The 20,027-nt window shown below is 37.3% G+C and overlaps 1 protein-coding gene across 3 annotated transcripts in view; it reads left to right on the plus strand.

Moving 5' to 3' along the window:
- DCLK1 (doublecortin like kinase 1) overlaps positions 1 to 18,803 on the plus strand; it is a 262,095-nt gene extending 243,292 nt beyond the window's left edge. For 2 of the 3 annotated variants that reach the window (XM_040583370.1, XM_040583373.1), the window contains one exon: positions 9,921 to 18,803. In XM_040583370.1, coding sequence (XP_040439304.1) covers positions 9,921 to 10,085 — 165 coding nt within the window. In that variant the 3' untranslated portion in view covers positions 10,086 to 18,803. Of the gene's footprint in view, positions 1 to 501; positions 576 to 9,920 lie in introns of all 3 variants that reach the window. The other variant, XM_040583371.1, reaches the window with a different exon arrangement.
- The last annotated feature ends 1,224 nt before the right edge of the window (positions 18,804 to 20,027 follow it).

Below are 20,027 nucleotides of genomic sequence, written 5' to 3' on the forward strand. Positions count from 1 at the left end.
TTCATCTTTACACATTCCATGATTATGAAGCAGTCTAATTTAAGCCTTGTGTAGTCTGTCTAGCCTGTTCCTTGTGATGGTTGCACTGCATTTTTTTTTTAAAATTATTAAACCTCACAGTTTAATTGCAAAAGATAATTTTCCATTACTGGTATGTGCAACTTAAAAGGGCACTTCTGTCTTTGGAGGTAACAAGATATTTGTCAGACTTTTAAATGAATGCATTATGCATTAGGTAACCTATTTCACAAACTCCATTTTAGTTTGAATAAATCGGCTTCTAATTTAGCAAGACTGAATCTAGAGTTAGTATCTTTTTCTTTTATTTCTTTACTTTTTTTTTTCCTTTTCGTCTCTGGTACATAGCTTTAGGATGTTAGATAAGTGCCTTCTGAAAGTGAAAACAGTAAATATGCACTAAATAAGGAACAGCTTGCTCTGGAGTCTGAATTCTTTAGCCTAATGTCGATCCACTGAGTTGCCCCGTTTCTCTCTGCTCAGCTGGACCACGGGTTTACCATCAAGAGATCAGGGTCTTTGGACTACTACCAACAACCAGGAATGTATTGGATAAGGTATGAGATGGTGCAGCGCCAACAGTCAGTGTTTCCATGGCAACGTGCTGGCAGTCTCCATTAACCAGTTCCTTCAGTGGATAAACATGCTTTTTGATTTGTTATCCGGTCCATATGCTGCTTTATCAGTTTCGTTTTAATCTTGATTGAGATGCCACACCCCCTCATTCCCTTTCTTCACCCATCCCTCACACCCACATTGCCAGCTTTCTCTTCATCGCACATGCTCAGTATCAATTTCTCCTATAGTTAAAAGGACAGTGTATATAGAAAATCTACTAGATATGCTGAAGTATGCACCCTCCCCCTCCTCTATTGCTTGTTAAGGCATCTGCTTCCCCTGCGCTCCTGTTTTGAAACACACGGAGCAGCAACAGGCTCTCAGCATATATTTTCCTCTTTTTCCATGCGAGATGTGGAGCTATATACTGTCATTTTAAACCCACTAAACACAATCCTTACCTTAGATTGAACAATGCATTTACATAACGCGGTCTGCAGAAACTCTCCCAAGTTCAATGACATACAATGCATTGTATGTGCTGGTAAGCTTGTGTTTCTAACAATGCATTCCTTCTCTTTCCTTTTTAAAACCCTTCTGATACCTATTTATTTTTATTTGATTTTTTTTAAATATTGCATGAGTCTTTTGAATATATTTTTCTTCATTGTGTAACTGTGCCAGGGTTGTTGTTAGCTGGCTTAACCTGTATGATAAAATGGGGATCTGGGGGGGAAGGGGTTATTCTGGAGCGGGGGCAAGGAGGGATCCGGGTCTGATAGCCCACACGAGGCACTAGGTCCACACACCTCCTCAATCAATCCAGAGCCCTGGAATTTCCATCAAGTGGTTATTTGCTGGCTTTTTTCCTTCTTATTACTCACAAGACCCGCATATTGATAGCTGGAGAAATTTTTACGTTTCTTGCAAAACCTGCATTTTCTAACAATGCAATGTTTGAAGACTTTAAAAACTCATCTGTGAGCTATTTGGGAAAACAGCAAATTAACCACATTAGTGAAACAGCAGAGATGGTCACTGCAAGTGTTTCCAGTAAAGTAAAACTCCCACCCTGGATCATTTCACTGAGTGCATGGATCGGGCTACAGCACGGATTCCATAAACCCTAGCAGTTCACCGAGCGCACACTGAGGGTTAAGTAGGTACCGATATGGATGTTCTGGGGAAAGAAAAAACAAAAATAATCCTTTTATTCAGACCAAAAAAAGTAGAAAAATTGAGAATCACTTTCACTCCAACTGCTCAAGTGTGCAGCAGTACCTGTAATTCCAGCTTATTGCGCTTGCGTTGGTGGCTACAAACCTACCGTGACCTGCAAGGGCACAGCAAAACCTGCTTGGTCTGTCCCGTCACTTGGCATTCGCAGGTTCCAGCCTTTCAACACAGCCAAGAGACGGCAGCACAGCATCTGTGCTTTTTGGTTTTGAAGACAGGGTGAATGGGACCTGAGTGCCCAGCTTTAGCTGAGTGTGGGTTTGATAGTATTAGAGGAATTCTTCTTTCCTGGTTATGAAGGAAAAGATGGCACTTTGTGTCAAGCAGGACTTTGTCAAATAGTTGCAAATGTAATGCCTCCTCTGTAAACCAGAGGAAAGCTCAAATGAGCTTTATTTCTCTTCCTGGAGTTTAGTTGCTATCCATGATCAGCTCACAGTCCTTCTCGGCTTTACTATATTTTACACCAAAAGAAAAATAACTCCCCCAAAAAACTCCTGTCTTTCTATACACAATGTTTGGATCTTTTAAAACCCCAGCTTCAGGGGGAGCAGACCACCAGAAACTGTGATAAAATGGAGCATCTCCTCTCAGACTGGCCTTGACTCAGTTTGACTGCATAGCCCAGATTTTGAAACAAACCATATGCATTTTGAGGAGGTAGGGGGGGAAGACTAATTCTGCAACTTGGTAAATAAATAAACGCTATTAAAAAAAAAAAAAAAAAAAGCCATTTTACTAAAGCACTAGTAATGGCTGTCATCAGCATACAAAATGACACATCCCTGAATAATGGGCTGGAGCAGATGGGCGATAATCTCTCTTATTCATACATAAACTGCTCTGTTTTCCAGCTGGGGGCAGTAACAACAATGTTTATAATTAGCGCTTTCTAAACAGGGCACCTAGTGTGGAAAGGCCAATTGGGAGAGCAGGGCTCCTAGGCGTAGATGCTTAATTAGGAAATACTATAACAGGGGGTACCTCCAAACAAGCACTGCCCTGTCATCTCCGAGAACAAGCAACTGCTGTAGTGACCAACTTTTTAGGCTAAATAAAACCATTTCGATGTAGCAAGTGTTTACTTTTTAGTAACGCAAATGCAAAGCATATGAAAAGGTTCATCAGTTCCCATCTATAAAACAGTTAATTTATCACAGGCCCATGAAAATTAACCTGAATTCACAAGTACAGTGAAAAATGAAAGCAGGTCCCAAGGAAAATGCAACGCTCCCTTTGTCAGTGTTGAACTACTCATTTCTTCTCCACTCCTTTGATTGTTTTCATCCCTAGTTTCTAGTAATCTTCTAAAATATCTTTTTAAATGGCACTATTTCCTACTTCAATCAACCAGAAAACCTTTTCCTTTCTCGGCCTAAAAGACATTCCTATCCAAAGTGCCTCAAAGTCCCAATTTTGTGACCCTGTTATATTCCCTTTCAGTAGGATAAGATGTGCAAAAGTGACACAACTTTTTTTAGATACTAAAATACAACAAACCTTATGTACAATAATGTTTGTTGTATCAGGTATGAGATATAATGCCTAGGAAATCTTGTCCTGTTCCTTGAATAGAAGGAACAGAAAAATCAGAGGGGCTAAATCAGTAAAACCATTTGGACCCCGCAGTGATACATGTTTTAAAGCAGCCCACCTAATGCTGTTGGGACACCAGCCCCGCAAACACAAGTGCAGAAAAGGCCAAAGCAGCAGCAGGAGGGAATGAGACCTGGGGGTCCCAGTTACAGCCCCCCCCCCCCCCCCCCCCCCCCCCCAGTCTGCACTGTGCCAAGGCTGGTGAAACTTTGTTGTTCCTGATAGCCAGGAAAGCCAGCCTTGGTGCAGGAGGGTAATGCCCATGGTGCAGTCCCATCTCCATTCTCCCAAATTGCTAATGCCAACTCAAGCCGAAGACAGCAGATATCACCCATCTCTGAGCAGAGGTACTATGTTCGGGATTTCTTTTTTTTTTCTCCAAAGTCAGCCATTCTCTGGTAGTTCTCTTTGTAAAAGGCTTAAAGCCAATTCATTCATATTTTATACGGGAACTTATCAGCAGTGACCACAAAAAAATCCAAATGGCACTTGCATTATCCTTCAGAAATATCATAACTGATGGATTTACTTTCTTATGAGGAACTTTTCTTTAAGATGTCATTAACTGAGGCTTTTAACAGTTTGTGTGAATCCAGATTTTTTGGCTTTCTTGTAACTAAGCCAGAATATAGTGGAAGCATTCCAAGCCTTTTCTTTAGCCCCAAGTGTTGCAGTGTCCAGTCCATAGCCTTCTTCAGCTGCTTTACCTGTTCCTCCTAGTGGCAGCATGTTTTGAAGGCAGTGCTTTCCATAGCTTACCAATATTTTCTTTGACCCTGAATTTCCAAACTGGTTCTGGTTTCTGTCTGAATCTTAACATTATTTTAATCTGCTACTGACAGAATGGCTTAAATTTTCTGCCGTTTCTGGGCTGATTCAGAATATCAGGGGAGCATCAGAATGGTTGTATCTAATGTAAAACTTTAGTAGGCAATGTTCGTATATGTAGTATTATGTATAAAATTAATATAAAATGTTAGCATATGTTATTTTCTATATATCCACAGACACTATATAAAAGCTAAAGGAGCAAAATAAAACCCAGGAAATGTATAGGAAAGTCATTAATGATTTTATCTGTGTAATGACAATAGCAAGGAAATGAGGTACATTGGATGCTTAACATTCCAGTCCATATTAAATTCATAAAATACTTGATTTTTAAAACACAGTTCTCATCGTCACAGCTAAAAAAGTATCTGAATAGCTCATTTGAAAACCCATAGTTCCACCCTCTATGTTTGGTTCTTAACTTCCATTACTTTGCATCTGTCAAATTACTTACACCTGTCCCAAGTAAATACAGTACACTTTCAAGTCAATACTTACAGCCAGATATCTTGACAATGGGACAAGAAAGTTGGGAATCAGGCTTACTATCTGTAGAGTGCCATGCTTAATACCATAAAACCCTCCGTAAGCTGAATACTGGTAGAAACAGGCAAGCATCTAAACTCATTTTAAATCTCTTCTGCTCTTTGACTAAGAAAACCACAACTGATTTTCAAACTATAAATAAAATTCACCCTTGCAAACAACTTGGCACTAAGTCTCTTCCACACGTAATTCAAACCAGCTGAGGAATCACGTCTCTAAAAAGGGGGGATATCAAAAAATAAACACAAACTTAAATATAGCAATACTAATTCAGCAGTTGTATGTGTAGAATACTACTTTGTATTCCCTCACCAATGCAGTACAAAGCATACATCAAATTGATTTGGTTTTCTTTCTTTTTTACTTTCATTTTAGCTAAATTTCATGCCAGAAGTTACATGGTGCGCTAAAGCACTGGCCTTTTGCATTTGGAGGTCTAGGTTCAAATCCACTCGATTAATTTGTCCCCTCGATGTGGTCATTTGCACATCTCCAAATCACCGTGTAACTTAACTTACAGGTTGTGCCTGAGGGGCTAAAAATAACACGTGTCTTTTACTCCTGGACTGAGGTGCATTGCTAATTTTGAAGTACTCTCCAAAAAGTGTCTTGAAACATAAATCAATCACACACATATATATATATTTTATATATATATATAAAATTATATATATGTGTGTGTGTGTGTAACCTGAGAAACCCATGGAAAAAATAAAAAAAAAAAGATCAGACTGAAGGGCTGCCTGGCTCGTGCCATGAGCGTTGTTTAATGGTAATTTTTACAGTAAGGAAACCTATCATTACATATCTCAGTGTATCAAGGTCACTAGCCAGAAGCTTAAGGAAGTAAGATAAAATTATCTAGGTGTGAACATTTCAATATGTGCATACACATATATGTATATAAAAGAATGCACTGGAAGAAAAAATGCCAGTGTTGCAATATGTTCATGTAATTCCACACACTAAACAAAGCATCACAGAAATTACAAGCAAATAACAAATATGCTCCTGCAGAATGAAAGCAAGTGAAGGGAAGGGTTTTTTAGATTAATGCATGAACAGCTGCATCCCCAGTTCAGTCTCCTGGCTGGTATGAATAATGGATGGACTAAGAGGCAAAATGCACAATAATGTTCTTTTATTAATGAAATGCATATATATCTATATTTGGTGTCCAGCAGTAAATTGAGAGAAGTGAAAAGAAAAACAGTCACTGCTTACATTCATAAGATGCAGTTGCTTCAATCCAATAATTACTGACCTGACAGAAAATATCACCCCACAGCTAAAATAAGGCGCTTCCCACTGCAAATCCAACATATATATCAAAGCTGTTACAGTTTTTGAATGTCTCTTCATAAACACACAGTTCAACGTTTTCCAAGACAAAAAATGAATTTGCATGGCTCAGGAGACCTGCAACATCAAGATGTAGAAATCAAAATGAAGACACTCCCTATGGCAAAATCCTGGGGAAATGCTAACTGCACCTCGGTATACAGGTGACAGAAAGAATGATTTTAAAATAATGCTTCTTTACTTGAAATTAAATGCATTTCCAAAAATGGCTTGTTAACCATTTGGTATTGGGTGTCAGGATTACTAAATGTTGATGCAAAATACATTAGTGCTTAATGAAGTGCTTCAGACCCATCAGCACCAAACTATTAGAGGCAATCCACTTATCTGCTGCTGGATAAGAAGCTCTACATTTCCTCATGGATTGCAGGAGGACAGCCGCATATCTTAAATAAGAATGCTATCCTTACATTTGAGTTGCCATTACTATCGTATAGTGCTCAAAGTTCTCACTCTCTCACCTCGAGCCAGGGAAAAAAATGTCAAAATGTGATAATGAAAATCTGGGATTTGCAGCCCTCTGAAGCATAAGTGCACTTCAGATCCTCTTATTATTTATTGAAAGAGTAGCTTAAAGTAGAAATGCCCTGGAAATCCATAATGGACTGGTTCATGCACCGGTGAACCACTCAGCTGAACAGTAGATGAAATAATACATCTATTAAACCAAGACAATGTGTATAAGAGGCCTTTGCTACAAAAATCAGTAATAATAACAAAAAAGCTGATTTTTTTAATATGCCCACGTGCACAAGAAGGTACAGTAGGTGAAAACTGCCTTTACACACACAGTTCAATACTCAAATGATTCTTACCATCTCCCCTGCATTCCACAGCATTCATCTATCATATTTTGAAATTCTTCAGAGGTAAAAAATAACCGTGACCTCATTACATGAAAAATAGCATTTGTGCAGAATGCAGAGTGGCAATACCGTCTGGCAGCGTACTAGATGCTGGAAGTACAAAACATCATCAAAACATTGCGCAGAAGAAGCCCAGTCTTGCAAGGTCTGTAGGGCTTGTGGGTGCTCTGTCTGTGGCCAGAAGTGACCCATTTTGTGGGTCTGATACGTTAAACGTTAAATGTTAGAATATGACCTGTGTATTTTTAGCTCTTTGTGACTTTATATATTTTTATTTGATAATCTCTTTGGGTGAGAAAGGCTCTGAATGTCTCAGCCCAGGAGAGTTACCACAATAATAACCTTGAGTCTACAAGAGTGTCTTTACAAAGACTGATTAGACAATATTCAAGGGAGACTTTGGATAAAAATGTAAAGAAAAATATTGTCTCAAAATATCTCAGGAAGTTTCTGAAGGGTTAGGAAGCCAGAAATATTTGGTCCTGCAAGTTACAGCATAGCATGCTGGATTAAGTGAGATCATCAGGGGTATTTCTGCTTAATTTTTTTTATTGTTGAGGCAAGTGCCTTTATGTATATTTTTAAAAATGTGTTTAAATAAAAGCCCCCAAAAGCTTTCCCAACAATAGTAGAAAACCAGTACCTTGGGATTTATTTTTTAACATCTTAAAAAATATGTCCTGATATTTAATTATTTAACAGGCTTATTTATTTTGGAATTTTTTCCTTTAAAAATAGCAATATCCTAGGCTACATTTCAAAACAAATCTTTTATTCAAGTGTATTTCTTTCTGTGTAATTTACCCTGTTTTAAATATCTTCAGTTTTTACATATACATTTACCATTCTCATGGAGCAGGTTTTAAAAATACACTTTGAATTCAATACAAATATTTTTATTTATTTGACCAGAAATGTTCAAATTTTTCACAAGAGAGTGTCTATTACCAGAGGATTATGTGATGTGGTCTAAACTTGAAATAAATGCTTATTTCCTGTAAGCATAAAAAATCTTTTAACTGGAAATCTGTATTTTATAGAATGGTAATATATGCCATTCTTTTCAATTTTCACACAGAATTACATACTGTATGCAGTATATTCACTGTGTGTAAAAGGTCTAGGTATTCTTCTGTTTCACATTAAAAAATAATCAAAAACTGAATCAGTCCAAGGCTAAGAAACATAGAAGGCATTGAAAATACTAATTAGAGTATATATATTCTTTACTGAAAGATTAGCAGTGAACATAGAAGTTCTCAGGAGATGAGAAGTGTTGGATTTTGTAGGAGTTATTTAAAATATGGGGATGAACTTATCAAAGGTAATGTTTTGCCCCTTTAAAGTAATGCCATGTAGGTTCCAGACACAAAAATAATAGTTCAGCAATTTAGCCTAACTAAATCCATTTGCTATAGTAGCTCTGTACTCTTGTCCATCTTTCTGTCTCTGTTAGATCATTATTGAATGCTGATTGCATTCTTTTAGAACATGGGTTGCTATAATGCTATTCTGCACCGGTATGATGGATTTAGTTTTCATTTTGTTCTCAAAAATATGTTGGCTATAAAAATACATCTCTGCTCTCCTATGAGGCTCATGCTATAACTGGTAAATTTGCTAGAGAAATCAGTCATGTTTCTCTGAAGAAAAAACAATAAATCCTTTGAAGCAGAATAACCTTTTGGCTGCATTGTTTTAAATGGAGATTTTCATAGTAGGGACAAATTTTACAAGTCTTAGAAGTCAAACCTACTGGTTTCTCAAAGTTACCTTTGCCTCCAGTGCCGTAATCGGATATTTGTTTGCATTTTTTATGTCGTCTTACTAGCTACCTGCCTTTTCCCATTTTGCTTTTTCAAAAAAATTCATGAAGGCAGCCTTGCTGCAGAAGACAGTTAACTGTGTTGAAGTGCTCTTGCTGAATCAAGGCCATCCTGTTGAACTTGTAATTTTACAGCAATTTCAGGGACTGCAGTCTAATACTCCATAACCAAGACAACAGCAAAACCCAGTCCCATGCTTGAAATTGTTAGTCAGACTTAGGCTGCCCTTACCTGGGTCGCAGTTTCACCTTGTAAATGTGCCATAAAAGCAGAAGAAAGGATATGGCTAGAAGTTAACAGCCATCTTATTAAGACTTGCATTCTCAATACTGGCAGAAACTGATCAAAAACCGAAGCCCATCAAGTAAATGTTCTTCTTTCCCATTCCTATATACTCTGGATAGACCTAGATATAATTAGTGGAGTATTTAATTCAATAGACCTTGGTTAGCAGGTGGAGACAGGGTGGTCAGGCTAAACAGGTCTTTCTGTCAGAGCTCTTCAGCATTCTCCCTAAGAACATCCATCGAGCAGCGTGAGGAAAGTGTCAAAGAGCTGGGCTAGCTTCCTTCAGTGTTTGTTTCTCTCTCTTGTCTGACAACTTTATCACAATCCATCTTTGTTAGCTGATTGCACTGACTTGAACTTGCGTGAGTGTGTATCAGCCTTCATTAGGTCAAATCAAAGACAAGCGTACATCTCTGCCTTGCCTGTAGAAACAGATTTATACTTGGAGAAGGGTGGGGGGAAGGTCATTTGGTATTTGGCTTGAAATTTGAATCTATTAAAGGATGAAATTAATAGCATCCAGAAGTAGAACATATGGCATCCATATATATGGTACTGTATCTGCTCGATGATGTCACGCTACCTCTTAATGTTTGGGAAATGCACTTTTTAAAGCATTTAGCTATGTTATGGGCTCAACCTTTCAGACCTGACTGAGACAGAACAGGTTTAATTTGGTCTGAACATTTATTATCCCTTGTATTGCAGGCCACATAAAAACTCATGGTTTTCATTAGCTTTGCATTTCACACATAGCCTAATTTCATTTATTCTTATTTTATGCCCCTGCCAGACCACCGCTCTTGATAAGGAGAGGCAGGTTTTCCGACGAAGACGCAACCAGGATGTGAGGGGACGTTATAAGGCACAGCAAGCTCCACCTGAACTCAACTCCGAATCGGAAGACTATTCACCAAGTTCATCCGAGACTGTTCGCTCACCTAACTCACCCTTTTAATAAAACACTTTTACTCGAAAGTCTTGGCTTTAACCCTTTGAGACCCTGAAAATCCTTCAGACCTGTGTGAAGTGATTACAGCTGATCTCTCCAGCAGTAAATGCTGGGATGGTGGAACACTAAAGGGTGCTCACAGAATCTTTGTAAGAATAATTTCCTAATTGATTGAAATACTTGTTCTCTGTTTAGATTGCAACTTGCTGCTAATATGATCCTCAAAGGGTTAAGGCTATTTTGCTTTTTTATTTAAAGATAGAAGCAGTGAATGTTTTCATCAGTGAAGCTAGGAACTGCAGTATGTAATTTTAGCACATGTTAACCCTCTGAGTAAACAATCAATTTAAACCTTGACAACCCACATTAGGGCTTTATTCTGGCTTTTTTGCTTTTATACGCACATATCTTTTATAGTACCCTAAAGCTTCTTGCCTGTTTCTGGCCAAAACAATATCAAACGCGCTAATGCTTAGGGGTTACAAATCTAGGCTTTAAAAAATGAAAATAAAATTAAACAGTATCTTCTATAGCAGCTCGTTCTAAACCTGCATCATACTTCCACAGGGAGTGATTGTTGTTGGAGGATATAATGCAGGCTAAACGGGGAATTCTGTTTAGGGCAGCCTTGTAGTTTCCAGAAGATGACGTGGTGATGGCCACAAAAGGTTGCTTCCATATTGTTTGCTGCTAATGACAATGCAGAGTCTTGGGAAACGGCTTGTGGACGCGTTTTGTCATGTAATGGTATGTAATGATGTAGTTGAGAAGTTCCTGGTTCCTTTGCCTCACAGACAGAAATGTGCAGACATCCTCTCAGCATGACCTGGTTATTCCAGGAGTCACTTTTAAAGATTAACATTGATGAGAATTGCCCTTAAAATAGCTAGATTACTTCTAAACCAGCAAAAGTACAAGTCATTTAATATATATGTAAAGCCTACACTGAATTAGTGGAAGTTTTGTCTTAGAATGGAGAAATTAAAAATTATTTACCATTTCTATCTGTAATACTTAATAAAATGGGCATTTACACAGAGTATACATATTTCTGGTTTGTTGAAACCTCAATGCAACATTATAGCATTATATTTAACTGTTATCCTTAAGTTGGCTTCCACAGAAATATTACACTTTGTAGACTTTTGCTTCAGATGTGATAAATTGAAAGAAAAATTATTATAAAATCCCTCAGAATTTCACTTCAATGAAAAAAGCAACTTCAAAAATCCTATTCTAAAATAAAAAATATGAAATTTTTACTTTCTCTTATTATTCATATAAAATGGAATTTTTCTCCTCTAAAGTTAAAATTTTCTCACAATGTTTATAAAGTCACATAAATGTGTTTTCCCCCCCTCCTCCCTCCCTACCCTTTTTCTCTCTTTCGCCCTTCTTCTCTCGTATCATACAGCTAGAAATATCAATGTGCTGCCCAAAAAGATATGCAGACTTTTCTGCTCTTGCTGGGAAGTACAAATAGATTTTGGAGGAGCAGACCAAGTTGCCCATGGTGCCATTTCTACTCTCAGTTCTGTTTGCATATGGAACTGTCCTGACAAACAGCTGTGACAGCTAATGTGTACCTGTAGCTTGTTGCAGCTGGTGTAATGCTCTTTTGGATTTCTAGTTGGAAGTATCACTTGAACTGTATTTCAAGGAACACTGAAATTCTTCTGTTTCTCCATCCTTTAAAGTGCATCTTTTATTGCCTCTGTCACGAAAATTTGTATATTAAAAGCTATGAAGACTTTAAATACAGGAATTTCAACTTGTGAATCGTCACAGAAGTGGTACAGGTACTTCATACAGCAAGTTTTTAAATCCACCCAGTGTTAATGATCTAGAAGTGAGATATTTAGTCAAAACTAGATCTGCAGACATCCTGCATAATATAGAGAGATGAGCATTTCCAAGTTTGATTCATCTCACCTATCATGGGCACGCATTTCAGGTAGGACTCATGGTTTGATTCACTCCATTGACTGTAGAAGGAACTCCTGGTGGAAGCTTACACCAGACACCAAACTTCAGGTTATGAGTTTATTAGAATGAATTCAGGAGTTCTGTTCTCTGAACGTACACCCATGGGCAGATGGCCTGTGCTTGGCCTCAGTTACTCTGTCTGGAACCTGAGTAGCAACATCTTAACCCAAGTGAAGCAAGTAGGTGTCTTGGAGAACTCCACAGGGGCAAGAGGTGAAAGGACAAAAGAACTGCCATACAAAAGTTGTCAGATTTTAGGTTTTGGGGAAGGACTGTGTCTGTGGCAGATCTTTGACCATGCCCATCCCACCTTAGATTCTTTGTGGAGAGAAAGATCCTTAGTAGATAGGGCACAGCCACTGCTGTTGTGAAGTTAATGGTAGTTTGATAACATTTGGATAAGGACAGAAATTATTTTTCAGTAAGATTAAACCCTCAGCTAAGGTAAAGCCTCCCTTGCCACTTACCTACATCAATTTACAGCAGGTCAGGAACTGGCATATGTTTTTCCAGCATTGCCCTTCCCACTTTATATCACAGCCTTTCCTTTAGAAGAAATGCAACTCAGCCATGTAAATGCAAGACATACATTTGGTAATAAAAAAATGTCCATTGATACCATATGCTCCTTCACTATTGGGAAAATTTGGCAGTCTTAAAGCAAAAGCTGATGTTTGTTCTTCTTAATGAGAGAGGGAAGTCAGGAGAAAAAAAATAAAAAAATATGCTTCACCTTATGCATGAGAAATATTATTCAAAAATCCATCTGGGATTTTCCTATCACCTTTGCTTTGCTTTGTTTTGGAATAGAGGGTTATCATTAAAGTAAGATGTTTGGCTCCTTCATCTTCCACCATCTTGTACTGCTTAAAATGTATGTAAAAATAATCCTAGATCCTGAAAACCCTACTCATCCCCAACGTCTTATATGTTTTCAATCTTTCGTTCATGTTTTATGAACATAATTATAAAAATATATTTTAAGTTATTTTTAGGTCTATGAGAGATCGGGTTTCAAATTGCTGATAGCCTCTTTTTAGGCCTCAAGGAAAGGTGTCTGAATATTTAAACTGTTTTGAAAGAGTTGGCAATAATGGTTTGAAATGTAGCCATTTATCCATATATTTTTTAAATATAACCATATATATACGTGCGTATAATTTCATGGAAATAATAATGGTTCAGGCTTGTTTGGCAGTGAGATCCCTTTTTCTTGCCTAACTTCTGAATTCCTGGGGGTAAGCGAAGACAGGATATGTGCCCCTAAAAATACTTGAAACACCAGTGAAAAAAAGAAATTAAAGGTAACAGACTATTTTTAATGTGATGATCTGGGAGAGCACATAGCACACTCTGGGCATTTTACTGTAATACACACCAGTCTTCCTGACTTCTTTCTTCATTTCCCTTTTGAATCATTGCATCGTATTGGTGCTAAATGTGACAACATATTTTTTTTTTAAGCTTATTACAACTTCCTTAAGCCAACTTCCTTCCACCAAGCTGAGACGGATGGCAGCCATGGAAGGCACTGTCTTATCACCAAGGAGATGGAGAGGAGCACTTCCGAAGGGTGATTCAGGTCATCTAATATTTGGTCTCTGGAGATGCCTGACAGTCTGATCTTAGCATTAACAGGAGAGTAGAACAGGGTCACTTCCAGCTTAATTCCTCTCAATTAAATGTAAGTGGGGATAACGTGGACTCCAACTTAAGTGCAATATTCTAGTGAGCTTACATGCAGTAAGCAAACTTTGATGTGAAAATGTAATACTGATAGGTGATAGCACAGGATTAGTTAAACGCTGCTGAGCTGGGTGTTGTCTCATCTAGATGTTTCCATCTAGGAGTTAACGCATCTAATCTAGGGCAATCATCAAAACTTCCATTATAGCTGCTAGACTGGCTTCTCTAATGGTTAATAAAATTCTAAGATGGATGAATTGCTCACTAGATGAGGTGCCTAGCCCAAATATATTTAGAACATGATTTATTAAGTCGTGACATATAAATTAATATTTCTGTAAGTTACAATTTTCATAGCATTAATGTACAAAAAATCCAGAATACTATGGTTCTACTCAGAGGGTTAACAGAAAAGCACTAGGCATGCTGATTACATTGGTGTATCCAAACTGCTTTGCTTTTTTAGCCAGTGTTTGCTGATTTTTTCAGAAAATTCTTGAAAAATTTCAAGTTTGAAATAATTTAAGTGTTGTTGTTTAAGGAATTTCTATAACCAAATTAATCTTATTTTTAGCTTAACTTATCACAGGAATAATATGTATCATTGATGCAGTGTAAGTCTGTAGTCATCAATTTTATTAATTCCACAAGTGATTCCAGAAATCTCTCTTTTTTTAAGTACTTACTATAGAGCTTACAATGGTGGCATAGGTGACTGAGACTGTCTTTCTTATTGGTAAACAAACAATATTGTAATTTCAAGAAAGTCCTAAGAATCAGCTTTTCAGTTTGGTAGTGTACTAGTTAGGGGAAAGCTATCTCATGACATGCATTGTGTAAATCATCTTTGTAGATGAAGATTGTTCATATTAATGAACACATTCTTTTTCCTTGACATTGTAGCAGAAACTGTTTACTTGTTAATGAACAACCAATACATTAATTTGCTTCAGACTGTTAGAGGGGAAAGTGAGATTCCAGTCATTGACAATGTTATTGCTTTACAGTAGCCCTCATCTAATTTAAATGTGGTGCATACTACAATAAGCAAAGCCAAACCTGTGAATAAACTCCTGAAAAAGCCTGGCGGGTCTTTATTCAGTTGGGTGCTCACATACAGTAGCATATGACAGCAGGAAGGCTTTCAAGAATTGTTGAAATGAAAGCGATATATCCACAAATAAGAGCTAAATTGCAATCCTTTCCCTATGGGGCATATATGTTTAAAAAGAAAAAAAAAAAAAGAAAAGAAAAGAAAAATTGGCTCAGAGGTTTGCAGTGCTACTATATTACCACAGGGCAAGTACATTAAATCATTGTTATTTGCTAGCCTGGGGTGTATGTTAGAAAATGGCATCTTTTTTATTTAGTTTAGATTGTGGGCAGGGAGAGCTTTCCTAATATTATTGCAGTGCCTGCTAGTGCTGCCATGGTTAAGGCTGTGTTAGTATTTCCATTATAAACTCTTAGTCTCAAAGGTTTTTAATTTGATTGTAAAAATTTGCTTCAGGCAGAAACTTGGCATACAATTTTTCAGCTCACAGTTGATTCTTTTCCTAAAATATAAGGGAAATCAGCTTGACCTCTTTGACATTTATTTTCTAAGTGTACACAAACATTCACACATATGGACACAAAGACGGTCTTTATGCGGCTCATTTCAGATGTGGTACATTTTCAAGCACATCTCACAGGTCTTAACTACAAAGGTGACAGCTCAGAACTTTGGGGCATTTTTAAAACCAGGGAGAAAACTCAGCGATCAAGAGCAAAAATGTTCCACGTATGGGAGAATTTTATTTTGGTGTGACAAACATTGAAAGTTTGTGCAGTAGTGGGTATGTATATATACCATGCTGAGTGCTCGTGTAATTTCTAAACCCATTAGTTTAAGTCACTCCAAGTAGCAAATGCTAAATGTGGACATGCTGAATTTCCCTGTAAGATTGGGAGAAGAAGCATTTTCATCTTGTGTTTTAGAGTAGCACCATGGACAAAGCTGACGTTACACCAGCCAAAAGGATCCACAAAGAAGAATTAAAGGAACATGTTTTCTCTTAAAGGGCAAAAAAAATTGTCTGAATAAGACAAGGCTGAAAGCTCACACTGAATAAGAGGGGTATTAGAAGCAGTCTAAAAAGCGTAAGTATGGAATCATTTGAAAACTATAAAAGTGCAAGAAAGCCACGCAGTGTAATGAATCCATGTGCAGAGCCAATCAGCTACTAATCTGAAGCAAATTTACAGCTACAAACAGGCATAATTAATATACAAATCAAACACACCCAGCGGCAGATGGAATTGAAATCCTAGTTCTTTTAGCAAACATAATGCAGACCTCTTCCTCATATAGTCACTAAATGAGACCGTGTGTAGCTGTTTGAAGTAGTGTTACATGCAGGCTAGTGGGGAAATTAGGTGTTTAAAAAATGACTGTAAATTAATATTTTTTTTTATTAGCAATTCTGCAGCATGCTCCTACCTTAATGGGTCCTTTTGGGAAACGACAGCTTTCAAAAATTGATGTCTATGCATTTTATGCTTGTCTGCATATATACTTGGATAGACCACACCAAATAGCTTCAGTAAGAATTGAGTTGCTATATTGAGGCTCCATATTAACTGCAATTTTCTGCAGCAGGGGCCAGAGGAAGGAATAAAGCATCCATTAAATAGAGTTCATGGAATGACCCACCTGTAACAGAGAAGTCTTCCTGATCCCTCTTAGTGATTGACTTGAATGATGAACCACATTGCTTACTTATTTCCAAAAGTGTTCACCCTGCCTGACTGGGTGAGGAGGTGACACTGGACAAAGCCATGCCATTTTCTTGGCATCCGCTTGCAGTGTTGCACATTTTGTCAAGGCATTAGTAAATGTTAGGTTAGGAAAATAACTGTTTATGCTAAATAGCAGAACTAGCAGAAAGCATATAGGTAGAGATTAGCCATGACATTTGTAGACTGGCATTTGGAAAATGTTTTCTGACGAGCTGATCAAACAGATTTTTGAGAGGGTTTTTTTTTTCAGTAGAACCATTGGAGCCAAGAAGCTCCAATTGATTTTCAGGTGGAACTTGCTCTGTTCATGAGGAACTTTCTTCTTAAGGTGTTTCTGATAAGTCTTCATATGCATTTCCTGTTGTAGGAAGACACTGGACTCAGAAACTCAGAAGATCTCTTGTATTTCTATGTTCTTAACAGATTTTAAAGCTAATGATGAATTCTTCATACACATCTGATTTTAAGTGACAGCAATGAATAAAAAGAAGCCTAGTTTTACTTGTCTAGAGTTACTTTCAAGAAGAGCTGATATCACTACTATGACTGATACTGCTGCTGCTACTACTACTACCACCATTGCTGTTCAGAGGTAATTACTTTTTTTACCTACGCACCTCCATTAGGTGCCTGGAATGCTTCAACATCTGCTAACAAGACCCAAAGGGTCTTATATTAATGACAGCACTTATAAATTTATTTTCTTTTCAAACAGGATGCCCACAGCTACTGTAGCTGAGTTCCATAATATGGTGAGAGTTTGAAAACTGGTGAGAGAAATTAGTAAACTGAGAGAGGGGATTATCTGTAAGGTATAAATACAATGGATCGCTTGACCAAGAGTATTACTGGTGCTGTGTCTTGCAAAGGAGATGACTTTTTTTCTGTTCAGCAAATCCAAGCACATAGCAAAAGGCAAATAAACAAACCTCTAAGATATGAACTTCTGACAATTTGGCATTCATCATGAATCTTAACTAGGTGTAGTTTTTATGTAGTTACTTCAGTGTAATAAGGAGATAAAATATAAGATGGTTAACGCCAGATCTTGATGACTTTTGCCATTGATAGTTAGGAGGTGGGAGGAATCAAATTGACTTACTGATGCTAAAACAAGAAGTAGTTCAAGAGAAGCATTTCCAGAGAGAGTTGATGTGAAAAAGGGAGGAGGACTCTTTAGTAATTCCTGGAGGCCAATTTATCACTTGCCATTTGTGCTGATCTTTGGTGTCGTATCTGAGGGTAAAAAATTACTCAAAGTGGTCCAAGGTTAAAGACATAACTGCTATAACTTATATTTTATTAAGGAATTAATAATAAACTTTTATATCCTGCCTGAATGAAAATTGTTAAAGGATTAATTAAGTGTGAAATTAAATAACACTTTTCTCATGTATGCTAAAAAGCTATCTAAGGAAGTGGTGGCCTTTAAACAAGTTTCTAAATTATTTCAATTTAGAAAAAAATTTCATTTCTTTTGAAAAGTAAGAAATTTAGGAATTGCTATGTGGTTTGAATGGCATAGATGAATCTTTCATTTTCAATGTTCTAAATAAATAATTTCTAGATTATATATATTTCTGCAAAAATAGAGGGAAGCCAAATTGCATTTTTCAAATCCTGCCATTTATGCCAATAAATGTGAATTAAAAGGAATGAGATCTGATATTTTCACCTTAACTAATGAACTAAGTTTTTAAGTTGTTACTTAATATTTGCTCTAAAATGGTAATAAAAGAATAGAAAAGGACAAATCACTTAATGCCTCAGCTCTAGGTTTAACTTCTAACAAGCTCATGTTTCTTAAGCGGAGAAGCATTACAATATATTTCAATTCAGTCATCACAAGCAAGCCACTAAGGAGTTACATCCAGCTGCATTCCTGAAAAGCTGTGCACAGGCTTTAAAAATTAGTCATGCAGCCACATCCCAGTTTTCCCACATAAACCTCTGCACCAAAGTGAGTCTTGAAGAACATGATTATAAAAAAAAAAAAAGAGAAGCAACTATTAACAAAATTCACACTTCATGTGCTAATGCCCTAGTACAGGAGGTGAGTTTGGATAAGCGTATGGAAATCAAATATGGTATGAACTGACAGCCTTTTTATCTGGTGCCCTTCAACACTATACATACTAACTCTCATGGGAAATGTGAATACTGTTTTACAGTGGAAGCCTGCAAAAGCCCACTAATGACTGGAAGTTTCATTGTAAATGGCTGGATTTGGGGAATTAACAGGTGAATAAAGAAATACAATAAAAGACCAGAGGATAATGCATTGCATAGTGTACTTTTTCATTTGTTCTGACAATCGATTTAGTTTTAATTTCATACTTCATACATTATCAGCAAGTGTGCTGGAGTGTAAAACCTACAAATAAGGAGTCTGAGTAATATGAGATCCCACCAGGGTGCTCTGATTATTTTTGCTGAAAGGCAGAGAAAGTGCTATTTTATCTACGTTGGTAAAAGCATGTATTTTATCCTACTCTCATTTACAAGTTAATAGTTGCTATTTAACAGCACGTTCATGGAACAATTCTTGATGCAGGATATAGATGCAAAACTAAAGAGTCTATTAGAAGATGCCTGTCTGTCTAGAAGATAAATTTTTATGTTCACAGAGATTATAAACTGACAACAGGGTTATAGGCATGTAGTACTTTCCTTTTTGGACTTTCTCTTCCCAAAGAGTGTCCCCTCCACTGTACTGGCAGCAAAAGCTTTCGGCATGCTGAGATGAAGGTGAGTGACTTGTGAACTCCATAAACCTTCATGAACCTTCACTGTCTTCAAACAAAATAGCCCCCTTCTTCTCTTACCCCTTTCACACACCTCCAGCCCCTCCAGGCCACTTGTTTCTTTCTCCTTCCTACACTCCCTTTCTCTTCTGCACTGGAAATGTGCAGTGCAAATCCCTGTGGTAAAACAGATCAGGGAAACTTCTTCAAGGAAGAAAAAAGTTTTACCCTGCATTAATAATTACCTGGTTCTGTTTGTGACTCCAGTACACCAGCATGCAAGGAAAAAGGGTATGAAAAAGTCACTGCTGCAGTGGGAAGATGGGACTGCTTTCAACAGCAGGGGTGGTGTAAATTGTGAATGAAAGGTGTAGGGTCTAAAAAACATGTATTGTGTCTGTTGGGATCAAGTTCTACACTGTTGTTCTTATATCTGGATCTTTCAAAGTGTTTTTATTTTGTATAAACAGAGAGTCAAGTCATGTAAAAAAATACTGCAATAACAAAAGAAGAAAGACTTGGAGGAAGGTGGGACATGATCATTTGTGTTCAAACATTACATATGCTCAGTAAAACTTGGAATACATAGAGAGGAGGTGTCATGCCTTCAGATTATCTACATGCTTTAGATTTATCCAATGCTTTCTAAAGGACAATGATGGAAGACACACACAGACTATCTTGCAGTCACTTGCCCCAAAGTGATAAATGACCCACAGCTTTATTATGTGTTGCCACTTAACCTTCAAGG

This window comes from Falco naumanni, chromosome 2 (genome assembly GCF_017639655.2).
Source record: "Falco naumanni isolate bFalNau1 chromosome 2, bFalNau1.pat, whole genome shotgun sequence".
NCBI lineage: Eukaryota > Metazoa > Chordata > Aves > Falconiformes > Falconidae > Falco > Falco naumanni.